Source organism: Hippoglossus stenolepis, chromosome 15, assembly GCF_022539355.2.
Source record: "Hippoglossus stenolepis isolate QCI-W04-F060 chromosome 15, HSTE1.2, whole genome shotgun sequence".
In the NCBI taxonomy this organism is placed as follows: domain Eukaryota; kingdom Metazoa; phylum Chordata; class Actinopteri; order Pleuronectiformes; family Pleuronectidae; genus Hippoglossus; species Hippoglossus stenolepis.
In genome coordinates this window covers 19,017,822-19,041,987 of record NC_061497.1, presented here as the reverse complement: position 1 = coordinate 19,041,987, position 24,166 = coordinate 19,017,822, and the positions used below count along the sequence as shown (strand labels likewise).

The 24,166-nt window shown below is 44.6% G+C and overlaps 2 protein-coding genes across 5 annotated transcripts; one reads left to right on the top strand and one right to left on the bottom strand.

Annotated features, from left to right (window-relative positions):
* The first annotated feature begins 1,792 nt into the window (after window positions 1-1,792).
* mntb (MAX network transcriptional repressor b) lies at window positions 1,793-17,000 on the top strand. 4 transcript variants are annotated; one of them, XM_035178208.2, is made up of 6 exons: window positions 1,793-2,175; window positions 5,497-6,103; window positions 6,191-6,232; window positions 6,519-6,630; window positions 11,675-11,933; window positions 12,492-17,000. In XM_035178208.2, the coding sequence occupies exons 1-6, from the start codon at window positions 2,103-2,105 to the stop codon at window positions 13,295-13,297; spliced, it is 1,899 nt and encodes a 632-aa protein (XP_035034099.2). In that variant the 5' UTR covers window positions 1,793-2,102; the 3' UTR covers window positions 13,298-17,000. The 4 variants fall into 4 exon arrangements, with proteins under 4 accessions (XP_035034099.2, XP_035034098.2, XP_035034101.2 ...); XM_035178207.2 differs by having other exon boundaries at window positions 1,794-2,175; window positions 6,510-6,630; XM_035178210.2 differs by having other exon boundaries at window positions 1,799-2,175; window positions 11,675-11,867.
* Window positions 16,987-24,134, bottom strand: sept4a (septin 4a). Its single transcript, XM_035178211.2, has 13 exons — window positions 23,954-24,134; window positions 23,542-23,558; window positions 22,421-22,813; window positions 21,432-21,528; window positions 21,244-21,330; window positions 21,020-21,143; window positions 20,224-20,358; window positions 19,999-20,116; window positions 19,807-19,908; window positions 19,624-19,720; window positions 19,165-19,327; window positions 18,626-18,728; window positions 16,987-18,535 (listed from the first exon to the last, which is right to left on the bottom strand). Exons 1-13 carry the CDS (start codon window positions 23,997-23,999, stop codon window positions 18,464-18,466), a joined length of 1,554 nt encoding a protein of 517 aa, XP_035034102.1. The 5' UTR covers window positions 24,000-24,134; the 3' UTR covers window positions 16,987-18,463.
* Between the last annotated feature and the right edge of the window lie 32 nt (window positions 24,135-24,166).

The window sequence follows — 24,166 nt, the reverse complement described above, 5'->3', positions numbered from 1 at the left end:
AGCATTTGTCTCTTACCATCTTGAGCTTCTGGTTTCCTCTGACAAACCTGACAAACTCAATTGTAGCATGACAGTCTAGACAGTAATGGTGTTATTAGCGTTTGTACGTGCACGCAGCGCGCATGGCGTGGCCAAGGCAGCCCCCTATGTACCTCTGAGCTGCTGCTTTGATTGGCTGAGACTGTCAGATCCTATGATGTGTTGGAGGATGTATACGACTCGAAGGCGTCCAATCAAAGACTGTTACCATGCAGCCACGCATGCACTACATACGTGCATCTGTATACAGTGTGCAGGCAAACATGCTACTGGAACACAAACCATTAATCCCATTCAAGATTTATTTATCCCCCTGGGGGAAATATTGCATGAACCATCACTGCTGTTACATCACATAGTACATATCATCGTATAACCTATACACACATATATCCATCATTAGTCACTGCCTACATCATTCATTAGTCACAGCATAGTATATACAATAACAGAGGTAGACCAGGACTTACATTCACTATGCACACAAGGAGTTGTTACACAGAAAGAGAAAATCCTTGTGATGCGGTGAATCTATTTTTTTCAGTGTGAGAAAAGACAGAGAGAGGGAGTGAGATGCAGTAAAGTGGCAAAAAGAATATAAGGGAATAAAATATTAGGGAAAAAATGAATAATCAAGTATTAAATAATAAACTTACTTCTTTGGTTTGAATATATTCTAACAACTATTACACCCTGATTAATACATACGAAATATATTTTTCAGTTGGTACATTTCCCATGGACGATGTCTGTTGTTTTCAGAATATCCCTTTCATCTATTATCATTGTATCTGTCTTTTGGACCTCATAGACATTAAAAATGTGACAGTGCATCCACGTGCCTGTAGTCATTCATTTTGTTGTGGTGTTTTTCTCCATAAAGAAAGTTTCCCTACTTCTGATTTTAAATAATACAACTCCTATGGAGAAGCTGTTCATCTACACGTGTTTTTTTTTGTTGAAAGATCATAGTAGCTTTTCCCCCTCCATAATAAAAACATTACAACTTCTGTTTTTAAATTGCAGAGTTACTATATAAGAGTTCTCCTCTGATTGCAAAACCCATTATCATGTATTTCTATAATTTAAATAAAAGGCCTTTCTTCTCATTGCTCTATAGCCTGAATCATTTACATTGTATTGATGCAGTTGTATCTGTGATGCAGAGTTTAACCTCATTAGTGTTTCACTGTCAACACATACTCGAGTATTAAGGTTTACAAACATCCACCAGCTCAGTCTCAGTAACACTAGTATTCTCCTCCACCTTCTTAACGTGGTAATCACGCTCACACACACACGGATAGGCCCCGCCCCTCGCAGTTTGATCGACAGCCCTGATCTCGAGACAGCAGGGTGGCCAGTCACGCTCTCGCCATGCAAATGAGCCGCTCGCGCCGGGCGGGTGCCCATGTGGACCAGCACCATGCCTTGTTGTTCTGAGCTCTGATTGGTCCGCCGGCGCCCCACTGCTCTTCATGCGCTGCGGGCCACGTGCGGGAGCGAAAACGCGGAGGCCGGCGCGCAGCGGGAGGATTCACCGTCTCCCGGGGCCCTGCGGGGAACGCGACCGCAACCGTGTGCGGGGTTTGCACCGGGAGCTTGTGAATAGACGAGGTTCCCGCTGTGACGATGAACCAGGAGACACAGTGGAGCTCGTGAGGGCGCGCGGCTGCGGGGGAGGAACCGCGCGGGAGCGGTGCGGGCGCCTGGTTTTGCGGGCGGCCGTAGTAACGGGGCGGGGCAGGAACCCGGGAGGGGCGGATCTTAACGAGAACACGACTCGCCTTGTTGTGTGTATTCCCGTGCTCGCATCGCCATCTTGTTGCAATCCTGTTTTTTTTTTTTTTACGTATGCGAGGATCTACTCTCCGTTCAGACGGATTAGAAATCTCCCCCTCAGCCTCCCGGAGCCACACAGGGGACGAGCCGCTCGGGTCTGCGGCTGTGAACCGTGCACACGGCGCTTCCCAGCGGGACCTCACCCTCCCCTCGCTCGGGTCTTTTTCCTCCCTCGCTCTGTCCCGGGCCACCGGGTCGCCTGCCGCGAGGGTTTCCGCGCAATGAGCATCGACACGCTCCTGGAGGCGGCCAGATACCTGGAATGGCAGGCCCAGCAACAACAGATCGCACGTGGTAAGTGGACCAGCGGAGCGGTGCGTCGTGCTGACCGGACGTGACACCGAGCGGCGGCGGCGGCGTGCGCTCGGGCACCGTTTCCCGTTACTACCGAACCCCCGGGCTCGCGTTTGCAACCGGAGAGGAAGCGAACGGAAGTGTGTGTAGTATTTATTCGTGCTCCGAGAGGAAAAGGGACTCGAGTCACCGGGAAGTACCGACTCATCCCCGAGCGGTGCGTTAATCGTCAGTGCACGCGCTGCTGTTGTAAAGGCGGAAACGGACGAAGTTGTTTTTCCGAACTACTTTGCGCGCTCTCGCCCGTGTGTGTGTGTATGTGTGTATGTGTGAGTGTGTGAGAGGAGTTCCCGACAGAGCCCGTGCACAGTTCATGTGTGGTGTCTTTGTTGTGCAGCCGCGTGCGTTTGATCCCGGTGAACTCATCTTAACTCGGTAATGGCGGACACGGTGTGATAGTGGAGCTCCGTCTGCACCGAGCCGCCCCGGGCTCCGCGGCCGTCGGGCGGCGGCAGGGCGGTGGCGAGCAGCGGCGCGTCTCTTTACATAACACCGCGCAGCTCCCGCATGACACACACGCACAGGGGCGGGTGTACTCACGCGCTCACTCGCTTGTGTGCGTGCACGCGAGCGTATTTATATATCAAAGGATCGATTATTATTGTTCGGTGTCCCCCGATCAGAAGCCGATGAGCTGTCAATAGACATAATAATGGGGGGAGGAGGGGGGGGCTCTCAGTGTTTCTCCCCCTCTGATGACGTGTCAGACCAACGACCCCACCCCCCCTCCCCCCTCCTCATACTTACCCTACCGCGTGCTAGGATGCGCCCACAGTGACCACGTGCACACCGCCCCCTCCCTCCTCCTAGATACACAACTACACACACACACACACTTGTACACGCCTCGTCCCCGCCCCTCCCATTCAGCCTACTGACAGTCGTGGGGGGGAAGTGGGGCAAACCTCTTGTGCGCCTCGTCCCCCCCCCCCACCCTCACCCTCACCCAAAGCCCAGCCTCTCTCAATGCAGGAGTTATGTAATTTACGTGTGTGTGCGTGTGCGTGCGTGGTGTACTACAAGAGCTAGAAAAATACATTAGGTCAGTAAGCATCAATGTCAGACTTTTATTTTCCACTGCAGCTTTTATCCCCATTACCCGTTTTCTATGAATTTACTCGTGTGGGGATGATGCTACAAAAACATATCTGGTCAATAAGAATCAACTCTCATGTCAGATATTATCCTTACTTCCCGTTTGATCCCCCCCCTTCCTGAGAGAGAGAGCGTTTTATTAGCAGACGGAAAGAAAATGTACAGCGTGTTCACTTTGCTGTGAGCTGTTCCTAAATGACCCCGGTGCATTCTTCAAACTCCAGCTCTCAGCAGGAGCCACGGTGCTGCTGAGCCCTGCTTTCAAGAAATCTTTGTCACGGTAGAACTGCAATGATTAATCAGAGGATCGATTTAGTTGATTCATAGATTTAGAGACTAAGCAGCAATTAGTTTAATAACAGTCTATAATAACAGTCTGCTGTGTGTCTACCATCGGGATTATGAGGATTTAATGCTTTTCAATGATGGCTCTTATTTCCTCTGACAAATCCTATTGATTTATTTGTGTGGTTTAATTCGAGGTTCATGTGTGGTTTTTATCTTTTTTCTGCTCATGTTCCATTGTATTTTTTCATTTTATTTACTTGTTCTTTATTCATTCAATCATATTAAACAGATTAATAAAGAAAAATGGCAGATTAATCAATAATGTAGTTGGTCTATAAAGAATATGGTAATTTCCTGTAGTGATGTATATTAAAAATGATACTTTCCTGCATCACAATCACACTTGTGTCCAAAGCATAAATATATGTTACTGGAGAACAAACTGACAATAGCTGTGAATCAGAAACTATTGCTTGACAAATATTATTAAAATTTTACATTCTGCTGTTTTATAGACGAGAACGATGCCTTTAGTGCTGCAACTTATTCTTATCTTTCTGATTAGTGACAGATGGACAAATGGTGCAATATGTTCAGTTGGCTTTGATTCTATTATCGTTTCTTGTTGTCACATCCAATAGAATTAAAAAGCTGTTGTTGTGCATCTCATCGTGACGACAGTATCTCGCTGAGCAGGCCTTCTGTCTCAGCTGAACCATTGAGGTGAACGGAAGCTGTGTCATCATCGTGTGTTTGCAGCGTCACGTAGAGAAGAAATGTTACTTAACACGCAGCCGAGCACGCTGGCATGTGCTGCGTCTGTTTTCATGATAGCTGCGGTGGTGGCTGGGCTTTGTGTCGGCGTGGTGCAGGTTTGAGGAATCCCTGGGATCTTCTGTTTCTCAAGTTGCTGTCACCATGGTAACTGAGGGCTTTCCACATCCCTTTTGAGTGTGCCTGGCACGGTGTGCACTAACTACTCACTCATATCATCGTGTGTGTGTGTGTGTGTGTGTGTGTGTGTGTGTGTGTGTGTGTGTGTGTGTGTGTGTGTGTGTGTGTGTGTGTGTGTGTGTGTGTGTGTGTGTGTGTGTTCTGTGGGCGCAGCGTGGGAACATTCCTGCACGTGTGTGATTCTTTTCTTCAAACATATTTTAGTTTCCTTTGCTTTTGTTTGAAATGCAACAATGCTTCACTTATATTGTGGCACGATGCCGACTGTGGTCGACCCAGCTGAGGGGATCTTTGACATCAGTCCGCGTCTGTCAGTCAGACGGCCGTGACACAGCTCATGGGTCGGAGCATGCTCAACGCCGGACTGGTCCAACCGAGGGCAGACGGGGGGGGGTTCTCTCCAGTCAAGAAAGAGATGCAGACTTTTTGTTCTCCCTACCCACTGTCTGATTCCACCGATGACATCATGCTTTGTGTGCACATAGTGTGAACGTGTCCACTCCGACAAAGTAATCGTCAGTACAACAAAGAAACAGCAAAGATAGTTTACATCCTTTGCTGCATTTGGTTGTCTAAAAATAAGATGAAATTAGTATACATTGAATTTATAACATGGGATGGAAAATAAATGAAATGAAAAAAAAAATAGATTGTATTCCCAACTTACTGGTGTCATCCATTTGTTTCCTAAAGTCCAATCTATTTATGCTCATTTTGAGTGAATTAGTGAAATAACCTCTCAGGTGAACTGTGCAATCTGTCCCTGGAATTTAATATATTCAATATGTGCAGTCCCACTCCCCCTCTAGTGATCCTCTTCACAGTTTATATATTATTGCTATTTTCATATTTCCTTTTGTCTTATTGGCATGTAAATGATTTATCACTTTTTTACTGATGCTTCCATTTTGTTATTTCTCACAGAGGAGGAGCAACGCAAAGCGAAGGAGCTCATCAACAGGGAGGCGGAGTCAAGGCGTGTGGAACTTGTGACGTCGTCGTCGTCTCCGCCAGTCAGAGTCAACCACATCAGCTGGGGCGATGACACTCACCGTCAACAGCCGCATCACCCTCCCGCCCCTCCGCCCCCCTCCCTCCAACCTTATCAAGTTCCCATCACCGTCATCCCAATGGTCCCCGTTGTCACTTCGACGCCGTCGGTCCCACCACTACCACTCCCAATGCCAATTGCTGCGGCAGCGACGTCATTCAACGGCTCCCTGCCGGTGAAGAACTCCTCCTCTCCTCCTCCTCCTCCTCCTCCTCCTCCTCCTCCGCAGCAGCCGGCCTCTCGTCACCTGTTGTGCGCACCCCAGATAAAAGTAGAGACGAGTCAGCAGCTGATGGGAGCAAAGCCCAGCCAATCACAGCCTCAGGTTCAGATTCAGTACCCGACTTCCATTAGCATTAATGGTTCTAGCTCTCATCATACACTGGTTCCCCATCAAGCCCCGCCCACACCTCAGCCACGGCCGAATGGCGTGACGATGGAAGACATGAGGGGGATGGAAGGGAAGAGGAGACCAGGAGGGTCAGTTTGTCTGTTGATCAGAGTTGATACTAGTAACTAACTAATGACTTTATGGTTGTGTTTGATCATTTACTCGTGTGTTTTCAGAGCGGGGACCAGAGAGGTTCATAATAAACTGGAGAAGAACAGGTGAGTCATAATAATCAGAACTTTGTTGCACTGACCAAACAGCCGTGTTGTTTTTAGCTTTACCAACACATACATACATACATGTTTTTTTGTTTTATCAAGTTTGTTAGGAAAGGTCCTAGCATTTCCTAACACAGAAAACTTCACACGTGCACACCCTCACCCCTTCAGACTGTGATGATGATCGACTTACTGCTACATTGTGAATATTCTCCAAGACGTCTAGCAAATGACAACCAAATCAAAAGTGTGGGTCTTTTCTCGTTTTTGATTCTTGGCCCTCCAGGCGAGCGCACCTCAAAGAGTGTTTTGAGACGCTGAAGAAGAACGTTCCAAATGTTGATGAGAAGAAAACGTCCAACCTCAGTGTTCTCCGCAGCGCTTTGCGTTACATACAGGTAAGGAGGGATTAAATACATTTCTCACAGCTCTTCCAGTTAACGTTTCCAGCCTTTTTTTCGGGTACCACTCGCTTCTTGTTTTTCATCATCTTTGTTTTTCATCTTTCTCGAGCTCTGAGACCAGAATTCAGTTTTAAAGATACAATGCTGCTTTTTTCTAAGCTGGGCATTTTTTGTTGGTTAGTGTCTTGTGGCCATTAGATGACATCTGCCAAATAATGATGAATCAGTCTATAAGAAAGTGGTGAATAGTCTGCACAATATAATGATATATATCACACCTGAGCTGCTTTCAGACATGCACTCAACTCTTATAACCTTCTGACATTCTCCAGACATGTAGAAGACACAGATGAATATGTCAAGAGAGTTTTACGGTGATTAAGGGCAGATGCTGGTGCTGATGTGCTGTAAAGAAAAACAAGTGATCTCTGCAGCGAGAATTTATTCATAGCTTCCCTCACCTGAACGCTCCTGAGATTTCTGTGTGGTTGTGAACGGGTCTGACCCAAGAATCTCCTGCTGCTTTGTTCATATGTGAAAAGCAAACTCCACAGAAAGGTCCAGACCCAATTGTGCAGGAATTTTGTGGGGTTCATGTCTGAAAACAGCTTTGTTGACTTGTTGTTGGCCTTTCAGTCAGACGTTGTGTTACTACATCCTGTAATCTTGTTCTGTCGGGGAACCAAGTATTAAGTAACCTGAAAAGATGAAGGAGTTACATGTGTGTGTGTGTGGAAAGACTTGCAGCATAATGCACTTGTGTAGAAAAATAATTAATATCGGGAAATTGATCTGAGGGTGATGTGGGGGAGGGGGCTGTACAGCTCCAAGGGGTGAGCCTTCAGTCCACAGAAGTAGATGAGAGGAGATTTTTGTGCTGTGGCAGAAATGAATTGAGGCCCAGAGCTGGATTCAGTCGTTCTTTTTTGTGTCATGATTGGGACTTCAATGGGGAGTCAGTGGAAGAAGCTAAATTAGTCTGTAAGATGGAAGAACTTCGAGATGTTGGGATCAGCCTTCAGGGAGCACAACAGCAGGATCTGAGGCGCTCGATGACACGAGATGGTGTTTGAAGCGCGGCAGATCATAGCTGCTGGTGAGGAAATCCGTACTGCACCGTTTTTCATGTTGTAAAAGAAATGTTATCATCCCACTCAGCAACAGTACTCAATTATTAAATAGGTCCATCCACAGGAGGTTAATTGAACAAATTTAAGAACTGATTACTGATTTATCAAGCAAAAAAATTTTAAATATTCACAGACACAGCCTCTCAAATGTGAGTCAGAGGTCTGTTAAGCAATCAACACGATTTTTGCGATTAAATAAAATGCTATTGAGCCTCGTCCCTAAACACTGGTGACATAACTTCCTGCATCCATGTTGTGAAAAGTATATGCCCCCATTTTATCCAACTAAACCTCTAGAAATAGTTATTATCTTTATATTTAGGCCAGTACATTCATCGGCCAGTTTTATTATAGATAAGTGACTCGCCGCCCCTCCCCCTTCTCCCCTCTCTTTTTTCCCCTTCTTCTCTTGCTACCGCTTGCTAAGCTCAGTCCCTCTCCCTCAGCCATGTGAGATCTGAGCACATGGCTAGTGCGAGCTCGATGACGTCACCGTAGCTCCACCACTCCGACCTGCTCTGCATCTCTCAACTGCAGAGAGAGAGAGAGAGAGCGAGAGAATGAGAGAGAGCGAGGCAGCGACAGACAGCGTGAACGGAGCAGGGCAGCACCACTGCCATGGTTATAACAGGGGGAATAGTTCAGATCAGATTTCCTTTGTCTTCCGACCCCTGTCTGTCTCGCCCTTTTTTTTTTCCTCCTTACCTCGTCCTCTCTCGCCCTGTTGTCTGTACCGAACACTTGGTAACCATAGCAACAGGCAGCAGGTTGTCCAGGACACCGTAGTCAGTCCGTTCCTCCCTGTTTGTCTGCACAGGAAAGTGCATATGAGGTTGTGTGATGTAAAGATTAAACCAGTCAAATCCAGGTTATTGGTCATTTTGTCGATGGTTATTGATGCTGTTGGGCCGCTGGGATCATCCAGGGCTCTTGGTGCTGTCGTCATTCCTATTGCAGGTGTGTGTGTGTGTGTGTGTGTGTGTGTGTGTGTGTGTGTGTGTGTGTGTGGCTGTGTGTGTGTGTGTGTGTGTGTGTGTGTGTGTGTGTGTGTGTGGCAATGACCTTGTGTGTGTGTGTGTGTGTGTGATTACTGCAGAGACGCCTGTCAGGACAAATATCATCACTCTTGAGATATTTGCACCTTTTTCATCAGGGAGTAGTTGTGATGAAAGAGGAAGAATAAAGGAGGCATAGATGAGGTGAAGGAGGAGGGGAAAAGGGGGGAAGGGAGTCCAAGGAGAGATGGATGGGGGTGTAGAAGGAGAAGGAGTGTGGGAGGAAGAGGGGGAAGGGTGTGGATTGATCTGACGCACCCTACAGGCAAACATCCAGTAACATCACCCCTTAAATATAATTACCCCCTTGTTCCTTCAGCAAATTGGATAGTTCCTGATGTTATTTTTTATTTTTATTTTTTTAACAAACAGTTTTTCAAGCAGCCAGATCCTTGCAGATGAGGTTGCCAAGGAAACGGTAATGGGTGGAAGTTGTTTCCTTGGTGATATGGTGCAGGACTCAGTGTCTGGGTTCGTATAGGAAGACCTTGAGATGATGTTCATGGATACACATGCACACGTACGTCGCCGGTTGTAGTTCCTCTGTGGTCATCTATTGGCTGTGACTGTGTGTGAGGAAGCAGTGTCGATCTGTTACACAGTATATTCAGCCAAGTGTGCAAGTATAAATTATGATATCACAGACAAGAAGCTGGAATTAATTCTAGTAACGGCAGAAGGTTGCGATTAACACAAGCGTAATGTTCCTTAAAATCCCAATATCTTCACCTTAAATGTGTCCGTGCTGCTGACCTGAGATTGTCTGGGTCTTTGCATTTTCAGAGTTATTATCCATTTTTAGCTAATTAAACAACAACTGATTCTTCTACGTACTGAGCTGAGCTTCACAGAACTTTGAATGAACAGGTGAAAAGCTCTTTGTGCAGCAGCGGTGGTTTCAGGGTTCTGCAGCTGGTATTAACTTTACAGGCTTGTTTAGAATGAGCACTGGGCTAGTTCTTACAAATTCCTTATCTCACATCCTGGCTCAAAAGTTCTTTAATCGACTCTGCCCCAAAGTGTAAAGTGTCTTTCTGGGCCCACATCACATCCTTCCACCAGGTTTCAAGACAGTAGGCTCAGTAGTTTCTGTCTAATCCAGCTAACAGACAGTCATTGGTCTATTTAAATTACTAAAATGAATATACTAAGACAACATGTGCAAATTAATCAGGTTTATTTCCAAAGCAATAACAAAGGAGTGATAGCACCAGGACATAATTTTAATCTTCTCTAATCTCATGGAGCTCATTTACTGTCATTTCTAAAAATCTCCTCTTTCTCACTTGACGTCTGTAAAAACGGCCCCTTCCACTTATTGTTATTAGGTGCAGGGGGGTGGTGTCGGATGAGAGGTATTGAGCTGTTATGAACGAGTTTACCAGGTCTGAATTGTTCACCGTTTCAAAGAGCGCAGAGGAAACGCGTGCGAGGCCGTCAGGTGCCTGTGGAGTAAACAGCTTTGCTCAGTGAAGTGAGTGAGCGCCCTGTAGTAGGATCATGTGTCCCCATATGCTCATTTCCTGTATTTCAAGCTTTCTTTTCTCTCTGGGCTGCAGGAATCACTTCTCTACCTGTTTTTTTCTCAGATTTTTAGATTTCAGTTTTGTTATCATCCTCTGCCCTCCTTTATCCACCCATTTCCTCCCCTGTTCCTCACCCCCTCCCTCCCACTCGTACCTCCCAAGTAATCTGTGTTAATGTTCTTAGTCTGTGGTAATGTTTGGCGTTCAAGCGTCAGCTGACCCACACAGAAACTGGGTCACAGAGATAGCGTGGTGAGGCGGGGAAAGCTGTACTCTCCCTCTTTCTAAATAATTCTTGCTGTGTTTTTCCTCCTCATTGCTAAATCTGCAAACACACGTGTCTCTTACAACTCTGCGTACGACAGGGAGTGAATGCTTTGATTCAGTTGTATGTGACTGTAAGCCAGTGACATAAGCACGGCCGGGTTGATGATGAATTGGTGTGATTGTTGGCAGCAGAAGACAGCAGGACGTCCACTCCCACTCCGACCCTGTTCTCTCTCTCTCTCTATATTAAAAACAACAAGCGGTATCCAGGAAATAGGCGGAGCTGTAGATGACGCAGACAAAAGCAGCGTGAACATGCTTGAATTTGCAGGCATGCCTTCCTGCTTGTGTGTGAAACTGGGATGGTGCAGAGACCATCGTGTTTCAGGATTGTGTAAGGGAGCGAGAAAGACAATTGGCCTTAATTCCTTTTTCCTTTGCAATGCCAGTTCCTTGAATTGTAGATATTTTAAAAACTAATCCTCACTTCATAGTGTGCATGAGGTTTATTCTTCAACACCGGCCTGGATCTTTATTTACAAGAGACACAACCAGGCCCTCATTTCTTACTTCCTCATTTTCCTACGTATGATTTATTGCCCATCTCTCCTGTTTTATGATCTTCTCTTATTTGCCTTGTTAATTTGCTGCTGCTGTTAAAACAAACTCCACACTTCCTCCATCTGTTTCACATTAATAGGTTTTTTGTGTTGGGCTTTCTCAACACAGAGGGAAAAAACCACAAAGCAGCATCAATCAGGATGAATTAAATGAGCGATGACAGTGTTTATAATGATGAGAGAATCTCAGATCAACACAGGTAGATCTGAGACTGTTTTGAAACAATGAAAAAGATGCTGTGGGAACCAACCTTATGTGAACCTTTTGTAGTAGATATTCTTTTTTCCACATATGTTGTCTGGCCTAAGCTGAACAAAGACTTTTATCTGAGAATGAATTGCCTGTGTTGTATTTCTCTCATCTGTAGCATGGTTTTGCAGAAGAGTTTAGAAGCGTTTTAACAGTATTTTCTCCTCTGCTCTCTGTCTCCCCCTGGAAGACTCTGAAGCGCAAGGAGAAGGAGTACGAGCACGAGATGGAGCGTTTGGCCAGAGAGAAGATCGCCACGCAGCAGCGGCTGGCCGAGCTGAAGAACGAGCTCAGCCAGTGCATGGACGTCACGGAGATCGACAAAGTCCTGCGACAGACCATTCAGCCAGAGGACGACCAGGCCTCCACGTCCACTGCATCAGGTACAGTGACGATGCAACAACTAGAGTCGATACTCTTACACAGAACCAACCACAAGAAGTACAATGGTAGGTAAAGATTTTCAATAGCAGAGGAGGCACGGGAGAGATAGATGGTTAGATTTAGTTTGAATTTCAGTTCAACTGTCTCTCGGTTGGGGTTGGGTATCGTTTGGATCTTTTCCAATACCTGTGCTTTTAAAATGGTTTTTCATGTTCCTCCCTTTACAAGGAAGTGTTTGCAAACATTTGCTGCACGTCCTGGTGTCGGAATCCTTTTGAAATACGGACACACTTTCCACCGTTAGGCTTCAGGCATTTTGTTGTCGACTCAAGTTTGAGGTATCTAACTATAGGCTAACGTAATGTGTGTTTCCACCAGAGTTAAGTGTAATGATAACTAGGCACGTGCAGTGATGGTTATGTTGCCGGTAAGCAGGACGACTTGTTCAGTAAAAAGCCTTGGCACCGAAATCTGCGCTGTGATTTGGTCCCTGGATTTCGGTACCCAACCCTACTCTCAGTGGAATATTATATTTCATAAATATTCATGTTCACACAGAGGACAGGGAACTGTTTTCTTGCATCATGACATGATGACTGACAGGTTTCCTCTCTGCTTTACAGAAGGAGAGGACAACCTTGAGCAAGACATGGACGAGGATGTCTCCGCTCCTCCTGCTCCAGCACTCCTGACCAAACCAGCGCCTCCCATCCTACACGCCCAGCCGCTCCTCACCCCTCACCTGTCAATCCAGCACACCGCCCTGCCTTTGTCTGGAGTCTTGACCACGCCCTCCCCCTCAGGTCCCCCTCCTCCTCAAGCCATCGCTCCGGCCCCAGGTCCGCCCCCTCTGCCGCCTGCTCATCCCATCCAGCCCCCGGTTTTGCAGGTCCAGCCCACCGTCATCGCTCATGCCGCCGTCTCCCACCCTTCGGTCATCCAAGCTGTCAATCACACACTGCCAGCCAATCACAAGCACCTCACACACATTGCCCCATCACCCGGCCCCACCGCCTCTACCCCACAGCCATTAACGGCAGCTCAAGCCAACCACCAACATATAACCGCCCAGCCCATCGGACATATCACCGTCCACCCGGTGGCTCACCTGGGAGCTCCACTGCCATCCCACCTCCCGACTCTTTACCCCCAGGGTGTATCTGTCTCCCAGCCCACCATGGTGGGCCACATCACTCACACCTTCACCCATCACACTCTGCCGCATGTCCAGGCTAATCCTCAAGCTAACACTAACGGAGCCCAGGTAAACAGCGCTACCATGGTGAGCCAGGGGAGCTCGTTAGGGAAACCCACAGCGGTGCTGGCCCCCCACCCCCACCCGCAGCTGGTTGGACAGGCGACCGTCCTAAACCCTGTCACCATGGTTACGGTCCCCACTTTCCCTGTCAGCACTCTCAAACTGGCCTGAAAGAGTTACAAAAAAAAAGAAGATGGGTCGGACTGAAGGAGAGAAAGATTCAGAACTTCTGGATAAGTTGTCACACTCCAATCAATAACCAAGAGTCTCTGACAGACATGAATTCACAAAAACGTCATCAGCTGTTTTTTGGACAAACTTGTGACAAATATCTCCAGAGATATTCGGTCACAGCTCTGTTAGTTTGTGAACAATAGGACTAAAGCAGAGTCAGGGGGTCCGGCCATTGTTTATGAGAATGCGACTGACATTTGTCTCCGCTGCAAAGACAGGAACTCTTGTTTTACCTTCCTTCCTTCCTTCCTCTGCCTTCTTCTCTACTTCCTTCCCTCCTCTCCTCCCTTTACAACAAGAAGCACTAACACGATAAGCTCAGTTCACACTCAGGCATCAAGGATTTACCTTAAACTCTTCATTCACCCGTCGAGGGACAACGCACGAGCGAGAGACAGTAGTTTGTCGTTTTGGCTGTTGTCATGGTGATACAGTCTGTGCCCGTTTTGTATTCATGTGATCTCAATGTCATGTGGGACATCGTTGGGGAATAATGTCACTGACGGGTTTGAGAGCAGCTCAGTGGTCTCACTAATAAATTGGACACAGAGTGTGAAGTTGACCACATCACACACAAAGTTAGAGCAACACTAAGCAACTTTATATCTAAAAATAGCAGCTTCATTCAAAGGTTTCATGGTTCACTGACTTGGAACAGAGAGAGAATGTTTCCTCTTTCATTCCCACTCCCCCCCCCCGAATGACCGGTTTTGCGCTATGTAACTGGTGAGCGTGTACGATCTCTTCTGAGAAGTGTGGAACTGACACAGATTCAATTGTCAGAATCAGGTGCAGCGAGTTGAAGAGTAAAGCTGAACTGTAGCTCAGTTAAAAAGATGTAGAAGTTATTAAAAAAACAGAGTTTATCTCCAAAATTCAGCTGCAAACTTTTAAAATATGAAGAAATCTCAACTGAATTTGGTGGATTTGTTACAGCTGCAACTATTCTGGTGCAGGAAGCTGAGGATCATGGGTAATGTCCACCGTTCAGTTGCGTTTCAGGTCAGTGAGTAGAGTTAGAGTTTAGTTTTCTCTACATGAAAACCTCTTTAATCACTCTGGCTGTGGCTGCAGGGGGCGCTGTTGCTCAGTAAAAGTTGCATAGTGTTGCTTTAAATGGAGCTAAATCATGAAATCTTAACGACAGTTATTCATCATTTGTTATCAAAGAAAAGCTCCTCATTTACATTGCTTGAATTTCTTTTCACCCCTTTGTTTTTGCCTTCGATCTTAGTACAGAAGTATAGAGTAGAGAACTTGCTTCAGGAGGTTGGTCGTCTCCAGCTTCCTCCAAATGAAGGTTCTTCACCATTTCACCTGGAAAATAGTTACAGAAAAAGAGTGAACAGCAGGTGGTGATGCTTTAATGAAGTTAGAACCAATCTGCAGCTAAAATATACACAACCTCGTCTTCTTTGTGAGAGATTTCTGTCCTGCTTTCAGCTTCTGGTGGCGTGAGTGGAGGTGTTTATCCTTTCTTTCTTTTTGGATGGAGAGTCTGAAACAGTGGAGTGTCCCCCACGGATGAGGCGCAGGTTTAAAGAGGAAGAATTGGGGCTATGATTGCTCAGCTCGCTCACATCGACGGACAACAGGACCTTGGCCTGTTTGACAGACGTTGAATTTCAACCAAAATACAGAATCATGAGTCATAAAACACATAAAGTGAGACCAAGTAAAGTTTGAGTGAGATTTTCGCATATTGTCTTGCTTCATGCAACCAGTCAAATGTATAATGATGCTTCACTGCACTACCTGTCCCACAGTGAAATTATTTATCAGCTGTTTTCTACAGGATTTTGAAAGAGTCGTGAGAATGTTAGTCTCTTGGACATATTTTACTGTCCGATTGATTTAATCAGTGCTGATCTAAACCAAACAAAAGCCTGTAACAAATTTAAGCCGACATGGCAAGTTTTTAACTCATCAGAATTACTGGAAATACGTTTGCTGACTTTAATTCCAAAAGACGGCCAAGGACAATGAAGACGTTCACACAACCATGTTACTGCTCTCAAAACCTTCAGCGACAGGGTTCCTCATGATGTTCCTCTAACACACCGCAGGGCAATACGGGTTTCCATCCTCTATTCTCTCTGATGCAACAGCTCCCTCTGCTGCCTCCCCCTGGACCTCATTCTGACGTCTCTCACACACACACACACACACACACACACATGCAACACAAACTTCCTGCACAAACCTGGACTAAACACTTTCAGTGTAACTCCTCAGTCTTGTCCTTGAAAACAGTCGAACGTTATCCTGACTGGTGCTTTGTGCTGTGGTACATTAAACACAGTACAGAACATTGGCCACATGATAAACTGCAGAGGAGACTGAGAGGAATCCCAGAAAACATCTTTTTAAAGCTAAAGCTCCACGTTTGGATACAGCACAAAAATATTAAGTTGAAAATCAGTTTTCATTTTTTTCCACTCCAATGTTTTATAAACGGACATCAAGCTGACTCCTCTGCTCCAGACCAGACATTTTTTCTATATTTCAAAAATGGAAAATGTGTTGTGTCGCACACTTTCTTTGTGTGTGTGTGTGTGTCTGTATGTGTGTGTGTATGTTCAAGGTCATACTCAAACAGCTCGTGGCTCCACAGCCTTCTTCTCAGCCTACACGTGTCACATCATCAGATCTCCCATCAGTGTGTGGATGTAGTCGGCGTCTCGCGGATCTGCTCTTTGCCTCTTCTGCTGTTTCTCAATGTTGCGTCTGTACATGTGAGTGTATTCAATGTTTTATATTCTGTACTATAGTTAATCCTATTGTACCTGTAGCATGGCTCTGTTTCTTTGGTTATACAGTTTGCCCTGTGCATGAAAGAGTGCGCGTGTGTGTGTGTGTGTGTGTGTGTGTGTGTGTGTGTAGCAAGCAAGCAAGTTATTTTTGTACACAGAGGTGATTTATGGTATGAGCCCGTCTGGGTGCTGTGGTGTGTGCCTATACTCAGTTTTCCTGAACACTGTGACAACTCTGGCGAAACACGTACGCACTGAGCGAATGGAAGAGACAAAGATTTACTGTCATACATGTTTTGTTTTCTTTTTTCCTGTTGGTTTGTTTTTTTTAAGTTTTTCCATTTTGTGAGTTGGACTGAGTCGCGCGGGAGTGAAAAAAGAAAATGACAAAAAAAGTTGTTGCTCTTTTTCTTGACAACAAACTGATGTCTAATATTCAATTTGAGTTTTGTAATATTTGTATGTATGTATGAAAGTTTTGTAAATTTGTGATGGTATGCACGTTTTGGCATATGAGTGTATGTATCTTACAATTTGAAATGCTTGTTTCTTTGTTTGTTTTTTTGCATGTAGATTGCCGTTTAGGTTCATTTTGTTTAAAGGTTTTGTTTTCATGTTTATTTTCGGGACCATGTACAATACTGTATAACGTGGGCAGGATCTTGGACCTCATGCTACATTGATATTATATATGAATATAAAAACATGTTTTCCCTATGGAGAAAGTTTTAAGTTATATATCGCCTGTACACTTTGGGCTGCCTTTTAGATCTATCTGTCCACTGTTTAAGATAACAATGATGATAATGGATAAAACATATTATTAATGAAGAATTATGCTGATGAAATAATAAAGATTCTTAATAAATCTTATTACATTTACAACACATCTTGCTCCTGTGTTTTAATGGTCGCGTGAAAAAATATATACAGACAAAACTTCCTTGCAACACAAAAATTGAAAGATAAAAAAAAAAACACAAGTTACAAAAACCTTGAAAATGCAGTTTACATGTTACAAACCCAATATCACCACAATGACCACTAGATGGCAGCGCTACACAATTATCAAAGATACTAATTGATGAGCTGTGCTATTACATTAATAAAACCAGAATGGCTGCCAAGGCTCAACAGTTTCCTTAAGTTCTATCAAGCTGCACCAAATTTCACACACTCCAAACATATGGCTGATTATTTTCATCATATTTCCATGAATCAATTCCTTGGACATTGGTGAAAATGTTGAAAAACGCCTCTTGCTATGATAAAGAAAGAAAATTCCTGGATTTGCCCCCTGATCCGGGTCTACGCCGAAATTTGATGGGTTCTTACCTGATCCATTTCACATCCTCAAACCTTCGTGATAATCCGTCCTGTAGTTTGTTCGGTAATCTTGCTTACAAACAAACCAACCAACAAACAAATGGACAAGGGTGAAAACGAAACCTTCTTGGAGACAACAGAACGAAACTGTTGACTCATAGTGAAACTTACAGATTAGATAAATCCACCTGTGACCTGCTGAAGTGCTCTTGAACACCACACTGAGCCTGTGGCTGCTCCTCATGCTTCTCCTGGCTGCACAAAGAAGAAATCTAACAGAGCTCATGTGTCTGTTTTGTCGTTGTGTCCTTGTTCAGAGTTTTCACATCGGGCTCCTCTTTGATGCTCATTGTCGATTACGTTTGTTGACGTGAGTCTTTTTCAAAGCTCAAGCTTCTTCTATTTATCTGGAGTTGTTGTCAAAGCAACAAACCTTAAGTGCAGCTTATTGATATTTAGATTCATCTTGGTCAAGAAGTTTCAAGTTGAATTTGATGCACAAAGAAATCTTTAGATACAATTGTCTTGTTTTGTTGACGATATAATGAAAGTGTTGGGTTGAGAACACGCAGCTTATCGACAAGTCATTATGATCATAATTTAAAAGCCTCTATTTATACATAATAAAATATAAAGCTAAATAAAAGTAAAAGGAAATCGGTCAATTAACAGACAACTGAAGCTATTTCACATTCTTTCATGTAAAATTATGAATCTGTCATTTGAACACTAAAACGTATTAAAGATTTTGCAGAAGTCACTTTTAATTTGAAGAGTTTTTTTTTTACGAGATTTTAGTTTCATTTTAAAAAGCAGGTTTATGATAATCACTTAGAAGTCTGGTGCACGTACACTGGGGAAAACCTCACTATTCATGCATTGTCCTGGAGAACAATAATCAGACAGGGCTCTGGATATCATGTGGCTCGTTTCCTGTTCTGACATCATATTCAATAAACGGGGGCTGTCTCTGTCTTCCTGTTCGCTGCTGGTCCGTCTCCTCTCCCAGGGAATCGTGGGAGGATCAGCAGTCGCCTCTGTGACTGTGCTGCATCTGCTCCTGAATCCTCTCCAGCACCTCCTGCATCCTCCTCAGCTACAGACACCAACAAATAAAGGAGTAGATCAGGGCCGATCACATTTGTCAGTGAGTGAGTGAGTTAGTGAGTAAAAAAAACAAATGTACCTCTTCGTCTTTCTCAAAGATGAGTCTTTCCTTCTCACTGTCAACGGCGGCGAGCGGCAGAGGGAAGTTGTCCTCGCTGCCTTCTTGAAACTTCTCACGCAAACTAAAACACACACAGACAAAGAAGAAGAACAAAATCTGCATAAACATCTATTGTATGTTTCATTTTTTACTAACTTTTATTTTAAAATGTTCTGAAACATCATAACTGAGAATGTAAGAAAAGGCCTGAAGAAATCTTTAAACGATTTATATATGATATGGAAAATTCAGGCTTAAGAAATTACCCATTCCTTCACAATTGGTATTTTAACAATGTGTTAAATAAGCCATTACATATGTAGTGAAAGACCATTTCATGTACCAATTTAATGTGGCCGATTTCAACCCTTTCTTTCTGCCTGAAAATACCAATGGAAAAGAAAATTTAAATACAAATCTCTCTCCTCCAGGAAGCTACAGTTTAAGAGGCAACCAACGAAGTACTGGAAGCTCAGTGACTCAAACAATGGATGTGTATATGTCCTGCCTCGTCCCACCTGCGTTTCCTCTCCTGCACCACCATGCGGGTCATGTTCTGGATGCACTGCGCTCGGTAGTTCTCGTAGTGCGTCTCCCGCGTCACATCCTTCAGGTCCTGCATGTGCGTCCTCACCAGCATGTTCCTCAGCAACAGGAAGTCAGAGTGAGCCGGGTTCTCCACTGAGATTGGAACAACATGACAACATGTAGCTGGATCACACTGGTTTTGATTTTATTTTTAACAGGACAACCACAACGAGAACAACGGATGTGAACGGGCTCAATTCACATTCACAGAAATACGAGGATATTGTGACCTTTGACCTTCGAGCACCAAAATACAATCAGTTCATCCTTGAGTCCAACAAAATATTTCCTTGGGCTGTCCTTTAGATATCGTGGTCACAAGATTGGGACGGCAACCAGAGAACATAATGTCACTGATTGTCACTGGAGTATATGTTTGTGTGTTTTACCTTCGACCACCCCCCAGGGATACAGACGACCTCTGAATCTGCGACCTTTACTCTCCACTTGAACGTTACCCCCGATCACTGCAAACGGGATGCTGTCCTGCAGAGAGAAGGAGAACCAATGAGCTGTCAGTCTCGAGGTGGATCCAACAACTCATTTATAACATGAGGATTCAAGCGAAGAACCTTGAGGATCTGGTCGTGCGTCTTAAAGTCTTCGTCCTCGTCTGAATCACACTCTGGAAACTGGTAGATGTTGATGCCAAACTGTTTCATCTCCTCTTGGATCTTGAGTCCGTGGAGACAAAAACAAAAACAAGGCTTTAGAGCGATTATCTTTTATGTGATTGAAACTTAAGACAACGTGAGATCTCGTACCTTCATCTTCTTCCTGCAGACCTCTGCCTGTGTCAGACTGTCGGCTTTGGCCAATATTGGAACTATGTTGACTTTTTCGTGGATGGCCTTCATGCACTCAACGTCCAGAGGTCGAAGGCTGATGGGAGGAAAACACATAAGTGCGTACATACAAAAATAAACCCAAAAGAACAATTTCTATTTCAGCCACATGTGCACAAGTCAAACACCAGAACGTCCGTGTACCCGTGGCCGAAGGGAGAGATGAAGTAGAGGCAGCAGTGAACTCTGTTGTCCTGGATGTTTCTTCTGTTCAAGCCGCTCTCATCTCGGAAGTACTTTTCAAACTGCTCGTCGATGTAGTCCTCTATATGCTTCCAGCTGATGCAAACACATAAACTCTGAGTGAGTGAAACAACAACAACTAATGTAATCCCCTGAGAACAGGCGATTACATTAGTTCACAGCAGAGAAAATCTTTTGAGAACCCTTGTAAATGCCATGATCGGTTGTTTGTTCCTGCGACATCATCTATTCGCCTGTCGTCTCTGACTAACTCTTCAACTCTCTCCCCAAAAAGTTTGTGTCCACGTCACGCTTGAACTTTTGGCTACACTGCCCCTGTCATGATTTTCGTTGGTACTGCTTTGTTTCGTCTGCTCTATATGTATCCGTAAAGTTTCAGAAGACAAATACGTATGAAACAAGCACAGAGAACGGAAGGATACATATTATTTATATGTTAGCAAAGTATTAACTTTGTTTATAATTTTGATATTAAAGAAATAGTTTGAAGATTAGAATTAATGTGGTTTGGTATCATGTGTTTCTCAGGGGTGGGGGCTTGTTTGATGTAGGCTCCCCCAGGTCCCTCTTGTCTGGGGCCCCCAAATCCCTTAAAACATTCCTGGCTGACCACTGACATGAGCGATTTTTCAAAATAAAAGCCTATTTTCTGTGCTTGTGTTGCCTTGGAACCAGTTCAATAAAGCAGCAGTGATTCCTGTCTGGGTTTTAACCTGCAGAGAGATGCTGACCTCACCTTTCTGAGTTGTTGACGGCGTCTCCGAACCCGGGCGTGTCTATGATGGTGAGCCTCAGTTTGATTCCTTTCTCCTCGATGCTGACGGTGTGTTTGATGATGTCGACTGTTTGACTGATTCGTTCTGCAGACGCACACAAGTGCAACGTAAGCTGTGGCAGCATCACTGACAGCTGATGACATGAACCTGTCCCATATGCAAGTGATACATGAAGTAACCTCACCTTCAGCATTAGGAACCTTCCTGTCTTTGTAGAGGTCAGTGAGGAACAAACTGTTGATTAGTGTGGATTTCCCGAGGCCAGACTCACCTACAGAGGGAACAAGAGAGACACTCTGCAACCCAGATTCAAAACATCACATCCAACTGTGCAGTGTTTGTCTCTGAGCAGACAAACAGAGAGGGACTGACCTGCCACCATGAGTGTAAACGTGAAACCTTTCTTCACTGTTTTTCTGTGAACCTGGTTGGGCAACGTGGCAAATCCCACATACTCCTTGTCCTGATCCTGCAGACAGAAATGGATTTAATAGATGAGCTGAAATACTTTGCTCAAAACATCATAGTAAATATTGTTTTTGATTTCATTTCAAGTAAATCACAGGTAAAAATTCATCGAGATTAACTCAACGTTTCAAGAAGCACATAAGGATGTTGAGCCAAACAATGAAAGTGCATTTCAAGGGCATATTGAAAACTCAGTTACTCCAAAGTATACCTGAATGCAGTACCATGCTATATTTATAGTAATACTTACTTTAGTTTTATATTCAGATATTATTTTGTGTGTTTGAAATAACTCACAACACCGCACTGCCGTCACAGAAAAGCTTTGTCCAACTTTACCCAGAGAAAATGAAATGAAACACTGAAATTTCATCATTGGTTTAGAAATCAGTTATTAGTTTTGATCAATAACCAAAATGTGTCCTGATTTCCCCTGTGATGCTGCAGCCTTATAAGCAGGTTTACTCATTGACCATCAGTGGCATCAGTCTTTATCAGCGAGGGGGAACTTTGCAGCTCTGTTTTGAAATTGAAAGCAGCTGGCTGACCTCTGTGCAAAGTAAAACTCTTTTTTTCACAAGTGCATGTGAGAGATTTGTCAACAGGATGAGAGCTGTGTATCTGACAGTGGGTCAGGGTTTGGTGATGTACAAGGAAATAAAATGAAAGGTCATGTGTTTTTGTTCTGCTTCATATTTTGATTCGTTTTTGTATTTGGGAATTAAAAGGTTCATAGAGGGTTAGGGTTAAAAATTCTGTTTGTTTTCAATCGCCAAATGCTCTAAAAAATAACTAGATCACAAGGCAAACATCACGACTGTCATCTTGGGCACTGACAGATAATAACACACAAACAGTAATGATACACACAGGTAAAAACACGCAGAACACACCTCTGGAGAGTCATAGGGGTCAAAGCGTCCCCACGGACTGTGTGGACGGGAGACCGAGCTGCCCGTAGAGTCCAGAGACGTCTGAGAGATGAGCTGCTTCCTCAGCGGCAGAGGCTGAAACCCTGAGTCCACTCCTGCACGGTGTGGTCTCTGAGGGGCTGTTGGAGAATCGGTGGTAGGGAGGCAGGGGATGGGACGGGCAGGAGGGGGGGTCCCGGGAAGGCTGGGGCGTCTCCCGTTGGTTGTGGCACGGGGTCCCTCTGCCCCGTGGTTCACTGACATCTGGTGACCTGGTTCCTGGTGCTGATCGCCAGGCTGAGAGACAGCAGGCAGGTCCCTCATGGCGAAGGGAAACTGAGTGTCCTCCTGATCATCAATGGACAGACTGGAAAACTAGGACAAGAGACAGCAAAAATGTCCATATTTCCCCTCATCTGTTGTGTATGACACATGGATTTACATTTTATTTATTTCACATTTCAGATATGGGCCCTTGAATAAACATGACGTGATAAGTTTTCTGTTGCAGTGCAGCTACACCCTTTCTACACTGATTGGCTGTGACCCGGGATCCCTTTATACCATTACAGAGGCCCTCATCCATCTGTCCAGCGATGGGGGAGATACACACAACAGTCAGTGTTGATCTGCAGGTTCGCAAACACGAGGGTCAAATTGGATGTATTGACTAGACTCAAGTCTTTTGTTTAAAGGAGAATTTTTCATTGTCACCCTTCTGTAGACAAAGCAAGTGGATGAAAATAGTCATGAGGGCTACAAGTCTCTGTCTGTTTTTGTGCTCTCTTCTTTTTTCCAAAGGCCTCGGTCCACACCTGCCTTGGTAATTTCCTCACAGGAGATACACATCACTCTTTTTGACCCTGTCTGAAGGCAGCAGCACAGCTCTCACTGCTGCTGGTGGCCTGAGCAGGTTGGGTTTGGCATCCCTCTACCTGTCAGCTCTCATTACCCACAAAGCTTTGCAACGGGGCTTAACCCAGCTTAATGCTCTGTCGGGGTGGGGGGAAGTTGGTGATTTAACTCTTAAATACACACACGCACACACATTTTCACAAGCTATCAACACTATGATTAAAGAATATTCCACAAAGTTGTCCTACCTCTGATAAGGTTGCAGCTTTTTTGCGAGGAGAGCATGAATAAAAAAAATATGTGGGAAAAAAATGATGGTTTGTAATATAATACAAATGCAAAAGGGCTCGATGTATAAGCTGGATATTAAGAACAGAAATGGATGTTAATTCACCTTTGCCAAATAAATCAAAGAATAAATTGAACTAATAAAATGTAAGAATTACTTACTAATACAAGTAAACACAACTTATACATTTTATCCTTTAGTTTGAATAGATCACATAAACCCTGTAGAAATACCACAGGCTGTTCTATTGGTTTTTCACCGGGCTGAGAAATGTGATTTCCACAAGCTGTTGGTAAATTCAATAAAACAATGAAGCAGAGGTGTGTGTGTGTGTGTATAAATGCTGGTGTTCAGTGTGGTGGTGGACGTACCTTTCTTATGGTTGCGGAACCTGACCGGAGAGGACATGTGCTGCATGCTGCTGCTCGGTCCCTGGATAAGTTACACAGTGACCACACAACAACAACTACACGAGAAGTGATAAAATGTGAAGAGCCATATGGTGTGCGTGTGTGATCACTGCTGCTCCATGTGCTGGACTGAGCTCAGGGTGCAGCTCGCTCACTGGGGATAATGTGGTACAG